The 23356-nt window shown below is 34.6% G+C and overlaps 5 protein-coding genes across 5 annotated transcripts; 1 reads left to right on the top strand and 4 right to left on the bottom strand.

Moving 5' to 3' along the window:
* Positions 1-2622: 2622 nt before the first annotated feature.
* LOC18009481 (putative defensin-like protein 263) lies at positions 2623-2971 on the bottom strand. The gene is given in 2 exon segments (XM_024156728.1): positions 2623-2822; positions 2914-2971. Coding segments are annotated over 2 exon segments (258 nt in total).
* A 5358-nt stretch (positions 2972-8329) lies between these two features.
* LOC112082874 (probable helicase MAGATAMA 3) lies at positions 8330-8871 on the bottom strand. Its single transcript, XM_024150517.1, has 3 exons — positions 8833-8871; positions 8628-8714; positions 8330-8530 (listed from the first exon to the last, which is right to left on the bottom strand). Exons 1-3 carry the CDS (start codon positions 8869-8871, stop codon positions 8330-8332), a joined length of 327 nt encoding a protein of 108 aa, XP_024006285.1.
* Positions 8872-10874: 2003 nt separating this feature from the next.
* LOC18007817 (putative defensin-like protein 263) lies at positions 10875-11215 on the bottom strand. Its single transcript, XM_024151877.1, has 2 exons — positions 11154-11215; positions 10875-11064 (listed from the first exon to the last, which is right to left on the bottom strand). Exons 1-2 carry the CDS (start codon positions 11213-11215, stop codon positions 10875-10877), a joined length of 252 nt encoding a protein of 83 aa, XP_024007645.1.
* A 245-nt stretch (positions 11216-11460) lies between these two features.
* LOC18007825 (WPP domain-interacting tail-anchored protein 2) lies at positions 11461-14644 on the bottom strand. The gene is given in 6 exon segments (XM_006391011.2): positions 11461-11623; positions 11626-11769; positions 11893-12045; positions 12127-13259; positions 13350-13852; positions 14513-14644. Coding segments are annotated over 5 exon segments (1956 nt in total). The 5' UTR covers positions 13846-13852; positions 14513-14644; the 3' UTR covers positions 11461-11593.
* A 5358-nt stretch (positions 14645-20002) lies between these two features.
* Positions 20003-22995, top strand: LOC18007834 (transcription factor bHLH49). Its single transcript, XM_006391010.2, has 10 exons — positions 20003-20109; positions 20225-20346; positions 20622-21520; positions 21608-21829; positions 21912-21977; positions 22074-22142; positions 22222-22293; positions 22375-22539; positions 22608-22701; positions 22803-22995. The coding sequence occupies exons 3-10, from the start codon at positions 20753-20755 to the stop codon at positions 22838-22840; spliced, it is 1494 nt and encodes a 497-aa protein (XP_006391072.1). The 5' UTR covers positions 20003-20109; positions 20225-20346; positions 20622-20752; the 3' UTR covers positions 22841-22995.
* The last annotated feature ends 361 nt before the right edge of the window (positions 22996-23356 follow it).

Below are 23356 nucleotides of genomic sequence, written 5' to 3'. Positions count from 1 at the left end.
AACATCAACACATCCTCAATGTGGCCAAATCGTTGATGTTTCAATCACATATTCTTCTTGAATACTGGGGTGACAGTGTTTTAACAGCAGTCTTCCTCATAAATAGATTCTTCACACCATTGCTACAAGACAAGATCCTTTATGAAGTATTAATTTCTAAATGGCCAGAGTATAATGGTCTTTGAGTGTTTGGATGTTTGGCTTACTGTTCTACTTCTTCAAAGGATCGCCATAAATTTCAACCTCGCTCACGACCTTGTGTGTTTCTTGGTTACCCTGCAGGTTACAAGGTGACCTCACGGAGAAAATCTACATGACTTACCACTGGGATATACACCCAGGGGGAATCACTTCCACCAAATGCTGTTTGTAAGCTTCGAAAATCACTATACAGTCTGAAACAAGCCTCTCGTCAGTGGTTTTTGAAGTTCAGCTCAACACTCCTTCGTCTTGGCTTTCGAAACTCTCAAGCTGATCACACCTTATTCATTTGAAATGTTTCTGGCAAGTATGTTGCTGTCTTAGTCTTCGTGGATGACATTATTATTGCTAGCAATGATGATGATGAGGTAGCAAAACTGAAGTCTGATTTACAAGCTGCTTTTCGACTTCGTGATCTAGGTTCTCTGAAGTATTTCCTTGGATTAGAAATAGCTCACTCGAGCAAAGGCATTTCTGTATGTCAACGGAAGTATATTTTGGAGCTTCTTGACAATGCTGTTCTTCTAGCTTGCAAACCATCTAATATTCCAACAGATCCTAATGTAAAGCTTTGCCAGGATTCTCCAGAACCTGTTCTTGATGACATTTATGCTTACAGATGACTTGTTGGCCAGCTTATGTATCCAACTATAACGAGACTGGATATCACATATGCTGTCAACGGATTATGCCAATTTGCTTCCTCTCCAAAGAACTCATATCTCCAAGCTGCTTACAGAGTTTTATGCTATTTGAAAGGCACTGTTGGACTTGGTTTGTTCTATTCAGTGGACTCTGATTTAACACTCAAAGGTTTCACAGATGCAGAGTGGGCTTCGTGTGCTGATACTAGGCGTTCTACATCTGGTTTTTGCATGTTTTTGGGTTCTTCTTTGATATCGTGGAAGTCAAATAAACAGTCGACTGTATCTCACTCATGGGCTGAATCGGAGTATCATGCTATGGATTTTTCAGTTCGAGAAATTGCGTGGCTGATCATTTGCTCAACGAATTTGATGCTCCTCAAGCTCAATCAGTGGCATTTTACTGTGACTCAACAGCGGCAATGCATATAGCATCCAATTATGTGTTCCATGAAAGAACCAAATACATAGCATTAGACTGCCATATGGTTCGAGATCGAGTGGAGAATGGGTTGGTCAAGCTTTTGCATGTGAAGACGGGAAATTAGCTCGCTGACATTTTTACAAAACCTCTGTTTTCTACTCAGTTTCATTCTCTTATTGACAAGATGAGTTTAAATTCTATATTCTCACTATCTTGAGGGGGAATATTAAGATATACCGGTTATTTTGTTAGACCGGATTGTACCGGAGTCATATGTACTATAAACCCACATTGTAACAACATTTGATAATAATGAATAACACAAATCATTTTTCCTTCGTCTTCTTCCTCTCGATTCTACCTAAATGACAGATTCCAAAGAAGCTTTGCCTTTAATCGCATTTTAAGGTTTTTGTGATGGTAGAAAACTCAGTGACTCTCTCCTTTTGTAGACAAGATCACAAAAAAAAAGACTCAGAAGATTTTTTTTTCAAACGTTTCATGGCGTCGAGATATATACCTCCAAAACGCTGGAGACTCAGGAGCTTTTTTCTGCTCTTTCATATGGTATATTCACAAATGCTATAACCTAACATTTCTTTTGAGGCTAACTTGAGAAAGGAAAACTTATTATATAACAAAAATGATCGCAAAGAAAAAGCAGTTTTGGGAAGCAGGACCGGCTCTGGACTAAAGCCCATGAAGCAAGGGCTTTACAGTAGCCCAAAAATCAATATTTTTTGGGGCAGCAAAAAAAGTTTACAATTTTTTTTAAATAAGTGTGTAATGTTATTTGTCCCACATCGACCAAATCAAAAAAAAATAAGAAAGAAAAGTTATATTATAAATAAAAGTCATTATCCATTCTTTATTCTCATAGAAAATGTAAGCCTATTATCGGACTTGATTATAATTCAATAATTTCTTTTAAAAAAAAATCAATTTCATGCTTTAAAGAATTGATTTTAGGAAAAAAAAATTGTTTGTCCTATTAGAGCAATGTGCAGATGATTTAATGATCAGCACAAAAGCTGAGGCCAAAATTACTAACATTATCCCCTTTGGCCGATTGACCCCATATGGCAATCAGCTAAAGGGATAATGTTAGTAGTTTAGTTGATTTAACCGATGATTTGAAATTTACCTCCAACATCTGTGGCCACAAAAAACATGTTTTGGAACATGTTTCAGGCCTTCAGTACTCAATAGTAAATAATAATTCCAACTGTTTTGAGTAGTGCAGAGATATTCTTTTCAAGGAGAATAGTAAAGTGATTTAAAAAATTCCTGTGTCTATTTGAAATCTTGTTCCTCTCTCTCTTATGAGTAGAAATTATGATAATTTCTAATTTTTTAACACTCACAGAAACAGGTTCCAAAATTACAGTTAACAATCTTGCAGCCCTTAGGACAGTACTGGATGCAGTCGTTGTCTCTATTGCAAGACGCATTGGTCTCATAAGTGTCCATTGTAGGTGCTACTTGCGGCAAACAGTTACCACCGAGACAATTCACTTCTTTCACCATCTCTGTTGCATCACCCAAAGATGAACCTTTGCAAAAACACACCACAAAAACATCAAAAAAAAAAGACCATAGCAAAAACTATATAGTAAAGTAGAAGTCATCATAGAAGAATCATACAAAATTATATGATTGTGAGGGAGAACAAGAAGACAAGCTTGAGAGACGTTTTCTCCATTTCTAATTTGTAACCTCAAAATTCTTTTCTTGTTTATTTGATTGTTTAAGTGATGATGACAAGAGAAATGGATTGTCTTCTTCTTTTATAGAAGAAAGTTAAACGGAAACAATTCTTTTGTTTGAAGGTATTACCAAGTTTAGTCAGATACTATTTGATTACACATTGTGCGTTACTACTCCAGCTTGAGATCTCTCAATTTGAGAAAAACTTCATTAGTGGCGGATTTGTTTCTGTAGAGGGAAATAAACCAACAGTGGAGATACATTGCTTGAAATGAATAGAAGCCATAATGAGTATTTACAACACAATATACAAATGGCTAATACTATTGCCAAGAGAGAGATAAACATATCATCAAATTAAACTGTATTTTACTTTAACAACAGCCAAAAAAAAGAATGAAAGAAACAGCACAAAAGCTGTGGCCAAAACTGGTATCCATCTCAAGTTTCTTGCTCTTCTCATCTCTGTGTTCATGCTACTCTTTTCAGACGTAGAATGGTCCGCGTGTTCAACATCAGTTTTTGGTATTTCCCTTGTTCTCTCATCCCCCTGTTCAAATACCACATAAGATTAGTACAAGAGATGCTCTGGTTTTCACATCCCATAATAACCTACATTTTGCTTCGTCCATCATTCATCTGAAGCAAAAAAACTGAATACCTGCCTGGAGACTTTCAGCAAATGCCTCGATTCCGGGACCATCTGCGTGAAAAGGCGGCTCTTTTTCTCCAGCATACGGTCCATTTCTTTGGTAATTATTTCCCACCAAACATTGGTTCACTCTCAATTTTTCATTTTCCTTCGCCAAAGAATGTAGCTGCAAAAAAAACATTAATGGTTGGCTTGTGTGTCCCTTTTCTTGTATAAAGAAAACAATTAGGCACATAGCCAAAAGTACATGTTCTTGTATATGTTCCCTTTCACTTAATAACTGCATCACCATATCCATCAGAAGCTTGTTCCTCATAGTTATTTCTTGCGCATTTTTCTCTTTTTCATCCTTTGCTAGATCCAATGATGCTTCCAAGGATTTGGCTCTTTGCCTCAAAAAGGTCACTTCTTTGTTAAGTACTGAGTTTTTGGTAGAAAGCACAATGCATTGCTCCTGAACTGTCTCCATTCTACTCTCAGCTTTAGAGGCTTTAGACTTCAGATCTTTGATTAAGGTCTCTGTATCCCATATTCCTGAATATAACATGTTCAGCTGTTCTTGACTTGCTTCTGATGATAACTTGGAGTTTTGTAATTGAACTTCTAATTCCCTGAGTTGCTTCTCCAGGGAATTCACCTTCTTTTTCTTTTTGTCATCAGCGTCTTTGAGAAAACTAAGTTTCTCAGTAAGTTCAAGATTTGCAGCAGTTAGCTCCTTAATCTTAGCTTCTCCACTCTCAACTCTGCTTTCAGCCTCGAAAAGGTTTCTTTGACCGACTCATTCTTTTTTTATAGAAGAAAGTTAAAACGGAACAAATCTTTTGTTTGAAGGTTTCACCAAGTTTAGTGAGATACTATTTGATTACACATTGTGCGTTACTATTCCAGCTTGAGATCTCTCAATTTTAGGAAAACTTTATTAGTGGTTATTAAACTATAAATTCCTAAGGTTATTAAACCAAGTGTTGTGGGAGGGTTTGAGAATGCAGCACTGATTGCTCGCTGGGCACATCATCATGGAAAGATGGCTGTTATAAGTGTCGCATACGAAAGTGGCCTAGGTTTATCAGCATATATTTTGTTTGCACCATATTTGGAGATGGAGAAGGTCAAAACAACTAGAGAGAAAAAGCAAGGGATGGCCCCTCTTATAGCCCATGGTCTTGGAACCTACAGATGGCTTCATGAAAACGTAATGTTGAATAGTCGAGGAATATTTCATAGCCCGTACAGTGGATTTGAGGAAGGATTTGTTTCCGATGCTAGTAAAAATCTAAAGGATGTTAAGATAAACAACGATGTTATTTTTAGAACCAGTAAAGGAGTTCCTGTCCGGAGATATGAAGTGAGAGTTGATGTAGATGGTTAATCTCATTTTATAAGAATCCATGACATTGGGCAGAATGCAGAAGTAAGTTTGTCATTGTTTGTGAACTTGTTGTTCTTGTTCCATTTCTCCCTTGTTTTTCACTCTGATGCAATGTATTTCAAGGAGGTGTAGCTTTGTTTCTTCATGGGTTTCTTGGAACTGGTGAAAAATGGATCCCCATCATGAAAGGTATCTCGGGATCCGCGAGATGCATTTCAGTTGATAATCCTGGCCACGGAAACTCAAGGGTACAAAGTCATGCTAGTGAGACCCTGAAGGTTCCGACTTTCTCAATGTATATGATAGCAAAGACACTGTATAAGTTGATTGACGAAATCACTCCTGGGAAAGTTACCATAGTTGGGTATTCCATGGGAGCAAAAATAGCACTTTACATAGCTTTGAGGTGTAGCAACAAGGTGGGTTCCCTTTGTCATAAACTCAACATTGTTTAATAATGTGGATAATGGAATTTGGATGTTGTTCTATAGATCGAAGGAGCTGTTTTGGGGAAAAGAGCCCTTCCTCAGTTAGAGTTTATGAAGCAAGATAGTAGATGGTTCACAAGTCGAATCGTTGTTGGGTATGCGAAAACATTAAGGCCCCCCACAGATTTCGGACCAAAGCTGAGCCAGAGTAACGCTTATATGGCGGCCATTACTGATGGTTTTCTCCTCTGTTTTCAATGGGATGCTTCCCAAAAGTTTGATTGGCAGACCAAGGGAGTGGAGAAGGCTATGACTGATTGGCATGCTTCTGTGGAGAAGTGTTTTGCTAGCAAGGAGGCTGGTCAAGACCTGTCACCACCTGGAACTGAGGATGAATTACCAGAGCCAAAGAGACAAAAGTTTGATGAGCTAGGCCTTGTTCCAGAAGACCAGTTTATTGCTCAACACTCGGTGATGTTTTCTTGTACGTCATTTTTTTCTTGTATGTCATTTTTAATATTTTTGTTAGATTTTTTCTAAATTTCAGAAACATAAGAAATGGTAAACACTAAGAGATATAAATTCTATTTTTTATTAATAAACGTTTTTATTAAAAAAAATAATTTCGATTAAATATAATTTTAAAAACGGTTTGATTGACTATGAAATTAAACAGTAAATCATAACAATTTAGACTGGTTGGTTTTAAGTTTTTTTTACACATCTTCACATAAGAACCAATAAAAAAAAAAGACATGTAACTGCAAAATAGGGCTAAATGGTATTTTTACAGCCAAAAATTATTTTGAAGCTGACACGTAAGCGAAAGGTTGTTAAACTCGCTGTGAACCCAACACATAAGCAAATCACTATACAAATAAATATATAGATTAATTAATCCAACTTGAGATATTTTTTTCATGAAATCAATTTATAATAATTCAAGAGATTTACAAAAAGACGAGTTAAAGCTCATACAATCACAGAGAAAAATCCTAGATGTGAATTCAAAAGATAACGAATGAAGATACAAGGTTCAATGATCTAATACGACAAGTTCTAAAGCTTCGAATTGGAGCGGAATTAAAAGCATTGATCAACCACTTGGTAATTAATAATAATAATAAATAAGGAGAAAGAGATATTGACACTTAAATTGAAACAAAACATTTGTTGGGCGGGAAGCAAAAACAAGTTATTGTTTGTAAAAGACAGATTAAGCAATGCAAGTTTTTTTTTGGTCAAAACAAAATAGGAAAAATAAGTCAAATCTTTTTTTATTTTCTAGGTTTTCAGAAGTTAGGTTTGCTTCATATCTCTTTGTCTCTCGCATAATATATAATCCATATAATGTTATGTGTATGCTATAAACCTAACTATGAAAATTATGTCATGTATTATATAATACGCTTATATCTACTTTCATAAATTATTCAATAGTATTACCAAAATAAAGTACTATTTTGGCGAAAAGAGCCCTTCCTCAGTTAGAGTTGATGAAGCAAGATAGTAGATGGTTCACACGTTTCAGTCGAATCCTTGTTGGGTATGCGAAAATATTAAGCCCCCCCCCCCACCAGATTTTGGACCAAATCTGAGCCAGAGTAATGCTTATATGGCGGCCATTACTTATGGTTTTCTCATCTGTCTTCAATGGGATGCTTCCCAAGAGTTTGATTGGCAGACCAAGGGAGTGGAGAAGGCTATGACTGATTGGCATGCTTCTGTGGAGAAGGGTTTTGCTAGCAAGGAGGCTGGTCAAGACCTGTCACCACCTGGAACTGAGGATGAATTACTAGAGCCAAAGAGACAAAAGTTTGACGAGCTAGGCCTTGTTCCAGAAAATCAGTTTCTTGCTCAACACTCGGTGATGTTTTCTTGTACGTCATTTTTTTTTCTTTCGTCTATGAGTTGGATCTAATATTTTGGAGTTTACATTTTCAGGGTCCAACTACAATTAGGGTGTCTGTTTCCAATGTCATTGAGATCACAGCAGTGGCGGAGGTAGCTCTTCTGGAGGGGGGTCAAATGACCTATGTGGATTTTTGTTACCAAAAATATTTACTTGTAATTTGAAAAGAAAAATTAGTTAAATATTGTAAAATCAGTTTATTGACCCTCGTAATATTTGTTTAATCAGTTGAGTAAATTAAATTGACCCTGGTAGAATTTTGGGTTGGCTCCGCCACTGGATCACAGTGGAGTCTTTATTAAAAAAACGTGGCAAGTTTGAAGGAGAAAATAGCTGGGGAGATCCAAATTCCTGTAGACAGCCTCAAGTTAAGTGGAAAGGAAGGGTTTTTAGAGGACGAGAACATGTCACTTGCACATTACAATGTGGGAACAGGAGAAAACCTAACTCTGTCTCTGTGAGAGAAGAGATATAGAGGCGGCTTGTGGATACTCCATGGAAATGCTTTTCAAAATGTCTTAGTTATCTTTTATTTGATGTTTAGTAAAAATTATCTCTACTGGTGGAAGAATGTTTTTATTGCTCGACTTACTTTGGCAGCTAGTTCCTCAGCCAACGTTTTAGCTCTGGAATCGTAAAACATCTCATTTAATATGATGGTATATATGCAGTTTGGTTTCTCTTCTATATATGTGAAACCAGATTAAAAATGTATAGAAAACTTGAAGTAATAAAACAGATTTTCTTGTAAAATACCCAAAAAAAAAACCTGTTATAATATCTTATAGTTTTATCCAAATTATGATAATGGATTCTAGAAATATCATCTTTTTGTTTTCTATACCTAAAATAATTGTGCATGTGTTCTTTAAATAGTGAAAATATAATGAGATCATTGTAGCAGAAAGTAAAGATATTTATTGTCAACTTAACTAATCTAAACCAAAAAGACCATACAAAAATTAGAACCCAACATGCGTCTTTATAGCTTTTTAGTCTTCTTCCGCGAAAGCTGCATCGTCTTGATCAGCATCACCATCTCCAAAGTCGTTGTCATCATCTCCACCGTGATTTGCAACTGGAGAAGCTTCATCTTCAAAACCTGGTGCATCAGGAATCTCCATGTCCTTCTCCGTCACTTTCATCGTCTCCAGATTCTCCTCGCTGAAGAAAATGGTCAATGGCTTTGATACCTACAAAACATCCCAAAAAAAAAGATTCTTCTTTCTTAATCCCTATATGTTGCAGCAAGGTTGATACTTTTAACATAAACGCAATGAAGGTTTTTACCTTGAACAACCGGTTTCTCTTCTCAGCACTTTCTACGAGGTTTTTCCATAGCGGATCGCTCTTTAATGTTGCAGCTGAACTAACGACCTGATTGCAAGTTTCAGTGGAGAATGTATCAGTGAAATATAACATAGAAAGATTGTATAAAATATGCAGAGAAGCCAGAGAAAAGTGTCTATGAAATGTTTCTTTTATGTTTTCTTACCAATACAGAAGACTTAGCTCGTGTAATTCCAACATTCATCCGCCGAGAATTAGAGGGAAATCCGATTTCTCCTTTATCATTAGCTCTGACGCATGAAAATATTGCAACTTCCTTCTCCCTTCCCTTTCACCATGAAAAACAATGAAAACTGTAAGTCTTCTTTACAAGCTGAGTCACAATCTAGTTTGTTTATCAGCACCATTGATCTTATTCAAAACTGGCGAAAAGAGCCCTTCCTCAGTTAGAGTTTATGAAGCAAGCTAGTAGATGGTTCACACGTTTCAGTCGAATCCTTGTTGGGTATGTGAAAATATTAAGGCCCCCCCACAGATTTTGGATCAAAGCTGAGCCAGAGTAACGCTTATATGGCGGAGTACTACCAAAATAAAGTATTTGGTTAAGTAAAATGTGACGAATCTTCAAAATATTTGAACATTATAGTGCATGACAAAATAATTTGTTTAACTATATAATAGAAAGAAAGAAAACAAGCTATTGGTTCTAAAAGAAAAAAACAACATGAGTTTTTTTGTCAAAAGAAAAGATGAGGAAAAGCAAAATGTTAGATCAAGCCAAACAAATAAGAATATTTGTAGAGAGAAGAGAAGAATAAGAAGAGAGTGAGGTTAGAGTGTTCTGGACATTAGATAAGGAACCCTAAAATGGGAATGTAAATACACACTCATAAGTATTCTTGAAATTAAACCACATAGTATTGAGAATAATTTAGTGTATTAAATCGTCATTCTTACGTAAAACCCTTGTACGACACTTAAGCCACTTTCAACCACCTTCTGCTCTCTCTCGACTCCTCTACTCTTAATTCTCTTCTTCCTTCACATAAAAGCCATTGGGACTTGGAGTCTATCAGAAAACGTATAAGTGAGCTAGAGGAGAATATTCCGGTCATGAGAAACAAATTGTTAGCACTCGAAGCAGTTCAAGATGATGTTGCTAAAGAGGATGGAGGAGCGTTCTGCAGCCAACAAAGACTTAGCCATATTCTAGACGGCGTACATACATAGGACTTCAAAATGAGGTGGTTGATCTTAGCTCCAAAGACGAAGAGCTTCAACGTCTTGATGGTTTTTGCTCTAGAATCTAAGGAGCTACGTTTATAGTAAAGGTCTTCCCAAAATTGATAGAGATCAAAACTGTAACATCCCGATTTCTAAAGTTCCTGAGGTAAAGATTCCAAAGAAGATTTGCCTCTAATCGCATTTTAAGGTTTTTGAGATGGTAAAAATCTCGGTGACTCTCTCCAGAGCTGGCCCTAGGCTAAAGTCCATGCTTCATGGGCTTTACGACAGCCCATATAACAATATTTTTAGGGGCAGCGAAAAAAACCCAATTTTTTATAAAAAAAATTGTATGAAACTTTATCCCACATCGATGAAATCAAAAAAATGAGAAGGAAAATTGCTTATAAATAAGAATCATCATCCACTCTTTATTCTCAAAGAAATTGTAGGCTTACTATTGGGCTCAATTATAAATCAACAATTTTTTCAAAAAAATTTGAGTTTTAGGCCTAAAGAAATCGAGTTTAGGCCAGCATACTTCTCATATTCGTGGGATAAACAGTAAGAATATCTACGGTGAAAACATAGATATTCTTACCGTTTATCCCACCAAATATAAGAAGCGTGCTGTCAGCTAAAGCCATAACATGGCTATAGTGAGGAATTAAAATTCTCTCTGATACATGGGTATTGCATGCGGCTAAGAAACCAAAATTTAGGAACGATTGACCCCATGTGGCAATCGGTCAACAGGGATAATGTTAGTAATTTAGTTGATCTAAATGATGATTTGAAATTTACCTCCCAAAAAGATGATATTTGTGGCCACAAGAAAACATGTTTTGGAACATGTTTCAGGCCTTCAGTACTTAATTGTATATAATAATCCCAACTGTTTTGAGTAGTGCAGAGATATTATTTTCCAAGAGAATAGTAAGATTTAAACAATTTTATATATCTATTTGAAATCTTTTGTTCCTCTCTGTCTTATAGGTAGAAATTATGGTGGTTTCCAATTTCTTAACACTTATAGAAACAAGTTCCAAAATTACAATTAACAATCTTGCAGCCCTTAGGACAATACTGGATGCAGTCATTGTCGCTATGGCAAGATGCATTGGTCTCATAAATGTCCATTGTATGTGCTACTTGCAGCAAGCAGTAACCACCAAGGCAATTCACCATCTCTCTCGCATCACCCAAAGATGAACTTTTGCAAAAACACACCACAACAACATCAAAAAAAAAGACCATAGCAAAAACTATATATAGTAAAGAAGAAGTCATCATAGAAGAAGCATACAAAATAATATGATTGTGAGGGAGAACAAGAAGACAAGCTTGAGAGACGTTTTCTCCATTTCTAATTTGGAACCTCAAAATCTTTTACTTATTATTTGATTGTGTAAGTGATGATGATAAGAGAAACGGATTGTCTTCTTCTTTTATAGAATAAATTTAAACGAAAACAAATGTTTTGTTTGAAGGTATTACCAAGTTTAGTCAGATACTATTTGATTACGCATTGTGCGTTACTACTCCAGCTTGAGATCTCTCAATTTTAGGAAAACTTCATTGGTGACGGATTTGTTTCTATAGAGGGAAATAAACCAACAGTGGAGATACATTGCTTGAAATGAATACAAGCCATAATGAGTATTTACAACACAATATACAAATGGTTAATGCTATTGCCAAGAGAGAGATAAACATATCTTCAAATTGAACTATATTTTTCTTTAACAATAGCCATAGCAAAGAATGAAAGAAACAGCACAAAAGCTGTGGCCAAAACTGCTATCCATCTCATTTTGCTTGCTCTTCTCATCTCTGCGTTCATGCTACTATTTTCAGACGTATAATGGTCCTCTGGTTCAACATCAGTTTCTGGTACTTCCCTTGTTCTCTCATCCCCCTGTTCAAAGAGAGCAAATAACACATAAGATTAGTACAAGAGATGTTCTGGTTTTCACATCCCATAATTATCTACATTTTGCTTCGTCCATCATTCTTCTGAAGCAAAAAACTGAATACCTGCCTGCAGACTTTCAGCAAATGCCTCGATTTCGGGACCATCTGTGTGAAGAGGCGGCTCTTTTTCACCAGCATAAGGTCCATTTATTTGGTATTTATTTCCCGCTAAGCATTGACTCACTCTCAGTTTATCATTTTCCTTCGCCAAAGAATGTAGCTGCAAAAACGACATTAATGGTTGGCTTGTGTGTCCCTTTGCTTGTATAAAGAAAACAATTAGGCACATAGCCAAAAGTACCTGTTCTTGTATACGTTCCCTTTCACTTGATAATTGCATCACCATATCCATCAAAAGCTTGTTCCTCATAGTTATTTCTTGTGCATTTTTCTCTTTTTCATCGTTTGCTAGATCCAATGATGCTTCCAAGGATTTAGCTCTTTGCCTCAAAAAGGTCACTTCTTTGTTAAGTACAGAGTTTTTGGTAGAAAGCACAATGCATTGCTCCTCAACTGTCTCCGTTTTACTCTCAGCTTTAGAGGCTTTAGACTTCAGATCTTCGATTAAGGTCTCCATATCCCATATTGCTGAATACAACATGTTCTGCTGTTCTTGACTTGCTTCTGATGATACCTTGGAGTTTTGTAATTGAACTTCTAATTCCCTGAGTTGTTTCTCGAGGGAATTCACCTTCTTTGTCTTTTTGTCATCAGCGTCTTTGAGAAAACCAAGTTCCTCAGTAAGTTCAAGATTTGCAGCAGTTAGCTCTTGAATCTTAGTTTCTCCACTCTCAACTCTGCTTTCAGCCTCGAAAAGGTTTTCTTTGACCGACTCATTCGCATTTTCCATTTCAGCAAGATGTACCAGAATTTCTTGTTTAGATGCATTGACACTTTTCAGCTCAAGCTCGGTATTCTTCAGCTTTTGTTCAGCTGATTTCACATTTTCCCTCAAAGAGAGTACTTCTGAGACTATCTCTCTATTTTCTGCAATTCTTCCCTCAAGCTCTTGCACCAAATGATCTTTCGCTTCGAGTTGTACAGTGCAGTCTTTAAGCTTAAATTTAAGTTCGGATTCCCGTTGAGCTGATCCATTCTGACTAAACTGGATGATCTGAAGACGACCAACAAGTTCCTTTGAAATACCCATTAACACCTCAGAAGAATTTTCTGCCTCTAAAAACCGTCCCCATATAAACTCTGATGCTTCTTCCATCCGAGAAGATACCTCCTCTGTGTAGTGTAGCTTGAGTTTCAGTTGTTCTTCATTTTGCTGGAATTCCATCAACTTCTTCTCAAGCTCTAGCTCTCTTGACAATGACTTCTCCAGCATCCTCAGAGCATTTTTATGCCTTAAATCCGATGGTCTCAACGCATATTTCTGCCTTAAATCTTGACTGTTTCCTGAAAGCTCCATTGACTCCTCGTTTTCACCTGCCAACATGTTTGTCAATAATAGCCACAAAGCTAAGAGATTCAAAGCACAAAACTTAAAACAAAAAACCATCAATCATAAGTGATTACTTGTTCCATTTCTTATGTAATGAAGTGTTCTTCGGAGCTGGGCTAATTGCAAAGTGATCTCTGAGACTTGCCCCCTAGACTGCTTCAATGACTCTGCAGATTCACCCAACTTTCCTTCCATAACGATATAATTTGCGTGCTTGCAAGCAGATAACTTATAAGAAGTGTCAACGATTTGGGATTCCAGCTCATCCAAAACCTCGTCTACCTCCTTTAACTCAGACTCCAATACACCGCATAACAGATCAAACGTCAAAGCCTTTTCAAACGATGCTGCAGAAGAATCAAGTGTCCCCATCCCTTCAAGATCATTATCCCAAGCCAAAAGGTGCATAAGGAGAACATGCAGGTTCAGCAGTTTTTCACTAGTATAAGCCGAGTCTAACTCTAGTTTTGTCAGCATCTTCAACATCCCATCTATCTCTTGCTCCTCCTCACTCCTACTACACAAGGCTTCACCGTGATTATCCACATCTTCCCGAATGCTTTCTTCCATTCTTGGCCTGGAAATTCAAAAAATTTCAAAGCTTTGCTTAGGAACAAGGAAATATTCAATCCAGAAAGTGGAAATCAAAAACAATTACATCGTGAGTTTGTGACTATATAAGAAAATAGATACTCAAGTAAAGGCACTATCTTTCCAGTGGAGTTTATAAACACTTTTCTTCTCTCTAGCAAGTTAAGACCCTCTCTCTCTCTCTTTCTCTCACACAATTGCCACAAGTTTATATCTTCTAAATGAAACCAATCATTCATCATCTAAAACCAGAACATCCAAGTAAATAAGGAAACTTAATCCCATAATTGGAAATGTTATCCGGGTACTCAAAATGTTTCCAAAGAAAAACACATTATAGTACATGCGCAATCAAATCAAGATGCCTACTTTAGGACAAAGACTCAACTTGAGAAGTAAGTTTCACTTGTCAGATACTGTAATCTTGCTATATACTAGTAAAACTCAGCATTTCAAAGAGATCCACCCACAACTATTCCTAATTTACTACCACAAAGATTCAAACTTTACCATAGAAGATCAAAATTCAACAAGCGAAACAAACAACAACAAACCAAAAAAAAATGGTCGATCTCGTTTACTTGAAACAGACAAGACAGAGAGAGTTCTTCGATGTCAAATAAGATCCGGAAAGAAAAAAACTTACCGACGAAAATCTGGACGAGCTTAGATGAATAAACCGATTAGGCAGAGAAAACAGAGAGCCTTTCTCCGTCAACGAACTTGAATTTGGGGGTTTCCAAATTCCAATTCCAAGAGTCCGGAATGATATGCTAAAATGCGCGGGTTGTTTACAGGTCAGCTAACGATTAAAAAGAACGCGCGCATGATAGTTGTAGACTTGAGAGTGGGGTCATGCGCACGTTAGTGTGGGTGATTTGTGGTGGACGTTGAATGATTGGAGGCAGAAGAACAACTTTTCAGCTTCTTATTTGGTTACAGCCAAAAAGGCCTAAAAATGACAAAAATCTTTCTCCTCTCGTGATAACAGTAACAAACCTTGATATTTGGTTAGACGATTTAAGAGTCAGATTTTTAAAATTTAAAACAAATATTTGATTGTAGAATATTTTTGTTCTTTAACGTCTAGATAACATGATACACTCGCATTTAAGATTATGATTTTATTTATAAATAGTGATATTTTGTAATGCACGAAACAAATTTATGTAGAATGGCATGTTTATAATTTCATTTCAGTCTATTTTCAATTAATAATGGTCAGCTATATGCTTAAGTAGCGTATTTAATTGTGTATAGTAAAAATGAATTGGGAGTGGTTGTCTTCTTACTAAACATTTTCATATTTCATATTCATAGTGTGGTGAATGTTAAGAATATGCAGAAAGGTAACTTAAATCAGTATACAGTATATGTTGTATACGAACCCTGTATTTATAAAGTGTCAACGTGTTTCTAATTCAAATAAAGAACAAATAGTTTAATTAACCATGGTTTTGATTGTGATGGTAATCGTACAGGAGGTAACATCAAAATCCAAGTTCTAAGACATCATAGCGTGGTCTCGCGTTACGAGTAAGTGTTACGCGTAATAAATGAGCTATTCAATTATTTTGTTAATATTTGGGGACATATGGTTGTTACAAGAGTGATTGACCGTGTGTACTAGCTATCAATGGAATCGCAAATGTGTAGAGTAATAAGAACCATGCTAGTTTGATTGTTTACTTAATGTGATCAGTATGTGTGTAAACTAGATTGGTTGTATACTTGTATTATACAACTTTTATATGCTAAAGATATTAATAATGATCGTCTCACTAAGCATTGTTTTTTGGCTAGCTAGCTTATGACCTTGCATGTTAAGAATATGAGTATATGACGGTCGATATCTCTATCCGCACGAGTTACAAAACTATTAGGACAATAGGACGTGTCAAGGTTGTCTCAGATTCCAGGAAAAACATGTACAATTGTTATAAGCTTTGAGATGATCTAGCTGATTTAATTTTATGTCGTACACCTCTATTTTATATTAAAGTTTTGGTTTATGCCTTTATGGTACGTAAAGAAATGTTGCGTTTCTAAGAAAAATGAACGAGAATAGTACGTTAAATGATTACGGTCTTGACATGTTCGGGATTCTCTTAAGCCTTTGCTTTAATTAGTCAGAGAGACTATATAATGTCAATTAGTCTACTATTCGAAAAGATAATGTTTTCATGTCGGTATATACAAAGATAATTACCCAATGATTTGCTAGCTCCCCACTATATTCACTTCTATTTTTAATATTAATAATTAAAACACCGTTTTACTATGTACCTTCAGTTTTAGAAACTCGATCAAATAAAACCCAAAATATATACTAGACCAGAGTTAAACCGTAAACTGAATTATTCAATCCTAGTTGACACCATTTAGAGCATAATTAAAAATCTACGTGGGTGTCTAAATTGTGTTTATAATAAAATCGTTTTACAGATTTTATAAAAAAATATTGCTGATAAATTTGGTAATAAGAGTTTTTAATAGTGTTTAAATTATATTCTCGTTAAATAGAAATTATATTACTTGTGTTATTACTAAAACAATAACTATAATTATTTGGTCGTTATATATCAAAAAAGTTCATATGTATTTCAGTATGTGTTTTCACCTAAATTATTAATACAAAGTCCAAAATAATGCTAGAACTAAATTTTATTTTGTGCATCTGCACGAAAATTATGTTTTATAATCAAAATTTATTATATAATTTATATTTTTATAGATATAATTTTTTCAATAAGTGATAAATTTTATTTTTATGTTTAGATTTATGCATTTTTTTTTAAATTCTAATATTAAATATGACCATAATTATAAAAGTATAACTATAATCCATCTGTTCTATTAATATGAAAAATATTGTGATTATAAAAACATAACTCTAATTCATCCGTTCATATTACAATAACATATCGTTTATCATCCATTATCATAAAAATGTTATTTAAATTTGAATATTTAAATTAATTCAAAACTAATGTTATGTTTTATTATTTTTTAAAAGATATATATATATAATAATAACTAATTTAATGATTTTTAATAATTAATCTAATCTATATTTATTGAAATCAAAATTAATTTAAATTAAAATGAAAATTTTTAGAATTATTTTCAAATATAAATTAGAATATAATTTTTTATTAAAATTATATTAAATTAATTTGTTTGGCTATAGAAATAATATTTATTCAAAAACAGAATAATTTTAAATGAAAGAAAATTTAGTTGGACATAAAAAATATTTTTTTTAATAGTATAGGCGTATTCAAATAAGTTGAAATGGAAAAAGTATTACACATGTGGTGATGATGGATGGAGTTTAGTTCGTAAAATGAACTCGATCAACTCAAATTATTTCGAGCTCTTATATATATGTTGAATTAATAAAAGGAAGTTGGTACATAGTAGCAATAAACAAACGTATAATATTTGACATAGCATAGGGTTAAGCTATCGGTCAAAAGAGAAAATAAAAAAATGGCTGTTGTAAGGAAAAGAAAAAAAAAAGTGTAAAACTAAGGTTGATAATAATTAGGGAATTAAAAATAGAAACGATAAAGCGAAGGTGTGGGCTGGAGATTCTATTATTATAAAGGTTTCTTTCTTAGGTCTTTGGAAAATTGCAAGTCCCGAGGCCAACTAATAATGACCTCGATCCTTGTGCTAACCAGACCGTCCATCTACTCTTCCTTTATTTTCCTCCTAAATATTTTACTCTAATCATTTCCTACGTTTACACTTGTTCCTGACCAATACAAAATAAAAAGAAGTTAATTTGGGTTAGGAAAAAAGTATAAACAATTTCCATCAATAATCATTTACCTAGTTTATAAAATGCATCAAGTTGTTATTTTTATTAAACGAAATTCAAGTTAATTTGACCATTGAATGGTAGTTTTTGGATGAGGTAACAGACTGTTCAATTCATTTTCTAATATTTTTTTATAGAGATTTGTTTTTTATTTACATTTATTGTATAAAATTTACAATGTACTAGTATAGTATTATTGTTAGAAAATTAACAATGTACTCTTTTAGCTTTTGGGACAGATCTTGCGTGTGCTTTGATCTTTGACCCCATCGCAAGCTAATTAAGAGATTAGCTCTAGTATAAATGCACTGAATTAAATCGTTATCAGTTCATTGGTATCATACGCAGGAGCGTTGGAATATGCAAAATAGAATTGGTAGGCTAAAATTATTAGGCCATTTATTGCATTTGTATGACGGTCGAAGATTTTTTTTTGTTTTCACCCAATCACCACCAAAAAATAAAAATAAAAATCGGCTAGTTTGCTTTTTTAACATTTCAGCTGTGTCATTTTCCGCAAGTTCCAAATTCGTTTGTAATCCATTTATAAGTTCCACAATTTAGCATTAAGCAAACCTATGTACTATGGTTTAAGAGCCAAGAATAATTCACCATAACCAACATCAAATCCACCTATCCATTGATGAAAGCCCTAAAACTAAATTTAACAATCTACTCAACTCATATAATTTTTTTGTCGACACTAACACATATTTAAATTATGAAAACACTTAAAGACACCTAGACTCAACAATAGACACGAATAACTGATAACAGCACAACACTATCATATATGAACTGCGATTCAACAAAGATATCATTACACAAAGGGAAGTGAAAATGCAGAAGATTCCAATATCGAGAACGCCACTAGATCTTTTGATTAAACTATGAGCAGACTTAAGCTCGGTTACTAAGTAATTGGAGAATGATCAAGTCAGTCATCTTAGCGTTTACATAGCTTCATATACATAACTTCAACTATTCTAAAATATAAGTAAATGATTAGAAAATTCAGTTATATTATTTATTGAATGATAAAAATGTATGTTATTGATATTTTGACAACACTAGATATTGACTACACTACAAACGTCTATATATCTCATTCCATTTAAAAAAAGAATCATCAGTGATGAAAACCTCAACACGAACGTGGAAAATTTTCACTACTTGTCCATAAAAGAAGAGTCAGTTTTTAAGAAAGCCTAAAGATTTATTCCAAAAAACTTAATTTTTTTTTTTTTTGAACAGCTGCCTGAAGTAATTTTACGTCAAAAAAAAAGATAGTAAATTTTTTCTTGTCGAGAAAATAATTGTAACTTAAGACCACTATCAATCACGGATATCTCGTAGATTATTTGACTAACCAAGATGTACGAACAATTTTTATTTGAATAAAGTGTCTCAAGTTGCCTAAGCTGACATAATCGAACAACTTGAAATATCTAGTTAAACTATTCCAAGCGACAGTGAAAGATCTAATTTTATGTCCAATATTGAAATATTCTTTTCAGCTTTTCTTATCGATATATTATTATAATTGCTATGAATCTTTTAGTAAGTCTTAGCAGTACGGTTTACAAACTACAGTTGAGCTGCAAAAATATTCCTGAGCGAAAGCAAGCGGTCAAAAGACACAAAAATAACTTTTTTCTATTTAATAAATCTTTAACAAACCGTGCATGAGATAAAAACATTTGTTTAAAGAATTACTTATGATTCGGTACAAAATCCAAAACATTGAACATGAAACCAATAATTGTTATGATTATTCGCAAGCATTATACCATATAATTTATAAACACTGGACAATGGAAAGATTAACATATTTAATATATATAAAATATTTGAATATGGCAACTTGAACTTATTCAACATTGAAACTAGCTGATAAAAAAGTATGCACATGACTGACTAAAAATAAGTATGTCAAACATTAAGCTGAACTCCATAATAATAGTAGAAGTGAATTAATGATTACTTATGTCGGTAAATTCCAATATACTGTATGTGATATACAAAAGATAGAAATTAACAATTTTATAAATTAGGCTTAAGCTAGATGGATTTTGGGAAGCTTTTTTACCAGACAAACCTAGTTCATTAATTTTATAAAATCAAGAAAGAAAATCATGGAAGCCTGTGTTTTTCGATATTTTAATATATAGCAAAGAAAAAGAATAAGATAACCCAAAATGAAAGTTGTCACTGTCAGCCGATTGCTCAAATTAGAATAATTACGTGTTAAACCATATAGATTTAATTATACAAATCGATTAAAATTTTTTAACCAATCTTACTAAACCACTCTAAAAAAAAAAACAATTCCCCTGCAAATTATAATGCTTGGATACTTTGGCTATGGCGGTGTTTATGTTTAATGATCAAAAGCTCTGTTTTTCATGCAAGCGTGGGTATAAATCCAGAACCTTTTGCGATTTTTTTTTCTCCTTTCTTCTTCTTCAGTTCCTTTTTTTTTTCTTCATTTCTAAAAAGCCACTCGTTTGCTATCTTTCTCTCTCTCTGCAGCGGAAGAACAGAGAAAGGGGTTTATTATCTGACCCAAGGACCCATTTCAATAAAGCTTTTAGTGAGAAATTGAGGAAAAGTTTGAAGTTTTGTACAGAAAGTGGCACAGATTCTGTAAATGGGTATCTTTCTCCTGACTCTTTTCACTCGATTATCTGCTTAAATCTGGGTTAGGGTTTTTGAAAAGCTGTTTTTGGGGTTTGTACGGAGAAAAATCATGATCCTTTCTTACTTTCTGTTCCGTTGACTGATTCTTCTCCTTTTTCTTCTGAGATTCCTTAAGTTTGATTTCTCAGTACTTGACTCGTCTTTAAGGAAGATGTGTGTTTGTACCATCAAATCTATTGATTGGTCTGTCTCTTGTTCCTTCATTGAAATCAATTTGGTTTTATTCCAGGTGGATTGTGCCTTCACTGCATCTCTGAAGACGAAAGTGAGTGTGTTTGTGTGGCAAGTCGTTTTGCTTTGTAGTGATTTGAATTTGATCCTGGAGGCTTAGATTAGTGCTGTTCATCGGATTTAGAAGAGATGGATATAAGTGAGAAAGATGAGTTTTCAGCAGAGAAGAGGAATCGTGATGATACTACTGTGAACTATGATTCGGTTAATAATCAGCAAACAGATTGGCGAGTCTCTGGTTCTAATACGTATCCTCAAGAGAATCTGATTTCAGCTTGTGCCTCATCTTGTTCTCCATCTCAGATGATGGATTCGTTTGGGCAAACTCTTTGGTATGATCCCACAAATGTTCAGAGTTATGGAGGTTTCAATGGTGGTGGTAACGCCTCCTCTTCCTCCTTTAGGGGTAATATCGATAGATCTCTTGAGATGAGTTGGAATCTGCCTACTTTGTTGCCTCCTAAAGGCAATAATGGTCTTTTCTTGCCAAACGCTGGTAGCTTTCTCCCTCCGAGCATGGCTCAGTTCCCGGCTGATTCAGGCTTCATAGAGCGTGCTGCGAGGTTTTCTCTCTTTAGCGGTGGGAACTTTAGTGATATGGTGAATCAACCACTTGGGAATCCAGAGTCAATTGGGTTGTTTCTTCAAGGTGGTGGAGCTATGCAAGTGCAAGGTCAGTGTCCAAGTAGTAATGAAATAAATGTTGGTGAAGCTCATAATGATGCATCTAGAGCAGTGAAAGAACCAAATGTTAGATCTAGTGAACAAGCTAAACCGAATGTTCCTGGATCGGGAAACGTATCCGAGGATACTCAGTCTAGTGGTGGTAATGGTCAGAAAGGCGGAGAAACCTCTTCCAAAGGCTTTGACTCAAAGAAGAGGAAAAGAAATAGACAGGTGAAGAAGATTTGAAGTGAACTCTTAACTCTTCTCTCTGGCCTTTTTATATCTTCCTTCTAACATTGTTAGTATATCTGTTTGTAGAATTCTGAAGCAGATCAACAACACAGAAATCAGCAATCTGAGGAAGAACCAGACAACAATGGTGATAAAAAGGGGAATGACGAGCAAAGTCCAAACTCACCTGGCAACAAAACAAATAGTGGGAAACAACAGGGCAAACAAACGTCTGATCCAAAAGATGGATATATTCATGTGCGGGCACGTAGAGGCCAGGCCACAAACAGCCATAGTCTTGCAGAAAGGGTACGATTACTGTAACCATTTTGGAAGCTTCATAGAAGCAGTCTCTTCTGGTGTTTTCTTTTAATTAACTTTGTGATTATAGGTGAGGAGAGAAAAAATCAGTGAAAGAATGAAGTTTCTCCAAGATCTTGTACCGGGTTGCAACAAGGTAGAGTCTTTTATAAAGTGCCTTTGAATATGAATATTTAAAGAAGAGAAACAAAGCTAATTGCAGAAATGGATCTCTGTGTGTGTGTGTGTGCAGGTGACTGGGAAGGCAGTTATGCTTGACGAAATCATAAACTATGTGCAATCGCTACAACGCCAAGTAGAGGTATGAAATTTCCTTATTCTCTCAACTATGTGTTCTTTTGTGTTTGCTTTGTAATCAATTTGCTTCTGTTTTAAAACAGTTTTTATCAATGAAACTTGCAACCGTGAACCCACAAATGGACTTTAATCTTGAAGGTCTTCTTGCAAAAGATGTAAGATATTTTTACTAAAATTCTTTCCTTAATCATTTTAAGTCATCATAGGATTACTTATAAACCAAATTCTGTACACAGGCACTTCAACTACGAGCTGGTTCGTCATCTGCAGCACCATTTCCGCAAAATGTGTCAATGGTTTATCCTCCTTTACCACATGGATTCATGCAACAGACACTTTCCAACATCGGAAGAACCATTAGCTCTCCATTGTCTCCTATGAATGGTGGATTCAAGCGACAGGTACGTGTAAACGAGTCTGGAAAACGAAGAAATCCGAGATCATAATCTGATTATGTTTTGTAAATTAGGAAACAAATGGATGGGAAGGTGATCTGCAAAATGTGATCCACATTAACTATGGAGCTGGTGATGTGCCACCTGACCCTCAAGCAGCAGATACAGGTGAAAAAAAACTGAAACCTCTTTTTTTTAACTTTTTTTTTTCACCAGAAGATAATAATTTGTGTTGCTAAATTTTGTCTTTTTTTTTATTATTATTACAGCATCTCTTCCAGCTGCAAACATGAAGATTGAGCCTTGAGATTTCCTCTTGTTAGATAGAAATATTAAATTCTTGTAATCTTTTTTTTTTCTTTTAATGTTACTTTGTACTATATGATAATGATGTTACTATTAACGAATACGAAACTACTACTATTACTAAGCATTTAAAAAATTAGGAAAAGAAGAGTAAAATTTGTGTACATCAACAATGCCAAATTGTTCTATATAATCTCTTAGTTTCTTTTAGTTCTTTTAGTTAGTACTTGACTACTTGTATTGTGGATTCCTTGTGACCACCGAAGATTCCTGATTTTTGTTTAAGTAAGAAATTGGAACTCGTTTCAAAAAAAATTCGAAATGAATGTTGAAAATAATGTGGATATTGGACCTTTTGGTCTCTCCCATAATCGGGGTTTAAATTAAATTAGTATAATCTGTGACGAGAATAACAATTGCTTATCTAAAAATATTATTACTAATTAATATTTTTTTTCTGTAAACAGTAAGCTTTCTTTTTATGTTTTTATACTATGAAAATATATAAATGCGACGA

This window comes from Eutrema salsugineum, unplaced genomic scaffold, assembly GCF_000478725.1.
Source record: "Eutrema salsugineum unplaced genomic scaffold, Eutsalg1_0 scaffold_9, whole genome shotgun sequence".
Lineage (NCBI taxonomy): Eukaryota > Viridiplantae > Streptophyta > Magnoliopsida > Brassicales > Brassicaceae > Eutrema > Eutrema salsugineum.
Note: the sequence above shows the minus strand (reverse complement) of the source record. Positions and strands in the feature narration are given on the sequence as shown.

Coding starts and splice junctions, on each gene's coding strand:
- LOC112082874 (XM_024150517.1), bottom strand. CDS start 8,871: ATGAATGTTGGAATTACACGAGCTAAGTCTTCTGTATTG. Junction 8,715..8,832: donor GAGCTAAGTCTTCTGTATTG/GTAAGAAAACAT, acceptor ACTTGCAATCAG/GTCGTTAGTTCAGCTGCAAC. Junction 8,531..8,627: donor AGAGAAACCGGTTGTTCAAG/GTAAAAACCTTC, acceptor GATGTTTTGTAG/GTATCAAAGCCATTGACCAT.
- LOC18007817 (XM_024151877.1), bottom strand. CDS start 11,215: ATGGAGAAAACGTCTCTCAAGCTTGTCTTCTTGTTCTCCCTCACAATC. Junction 11,065..11,153: donor ACAATCATATTATTTTGTAT/GCTTCTTCTATG, acceptor TTTTTGCAAAAG/TTCATCTTTGGGTGATGCGA.
- LOC18007834 (XM_006391010.2), top strand. CDS start 20,753: ATGGATATAAGTGAGAAAGATGAGTTTTCAGCAGAGAAGAGGAATCGT. Junction 21,978..22,073: donor TTGTACCGGGTTGCAACAAG/GTAGAGTCTTTT, acceptor GTGTGTGTGCAG/GTGACTGGGAAGGCAGTTAT. Junction 22,143..22,221: donor CGCTACAACGCCAAGTAGAG/GTATGAAATTTC, acceptor GTTTTAAAACAG/TTTTTATCAATGAAACTTGC.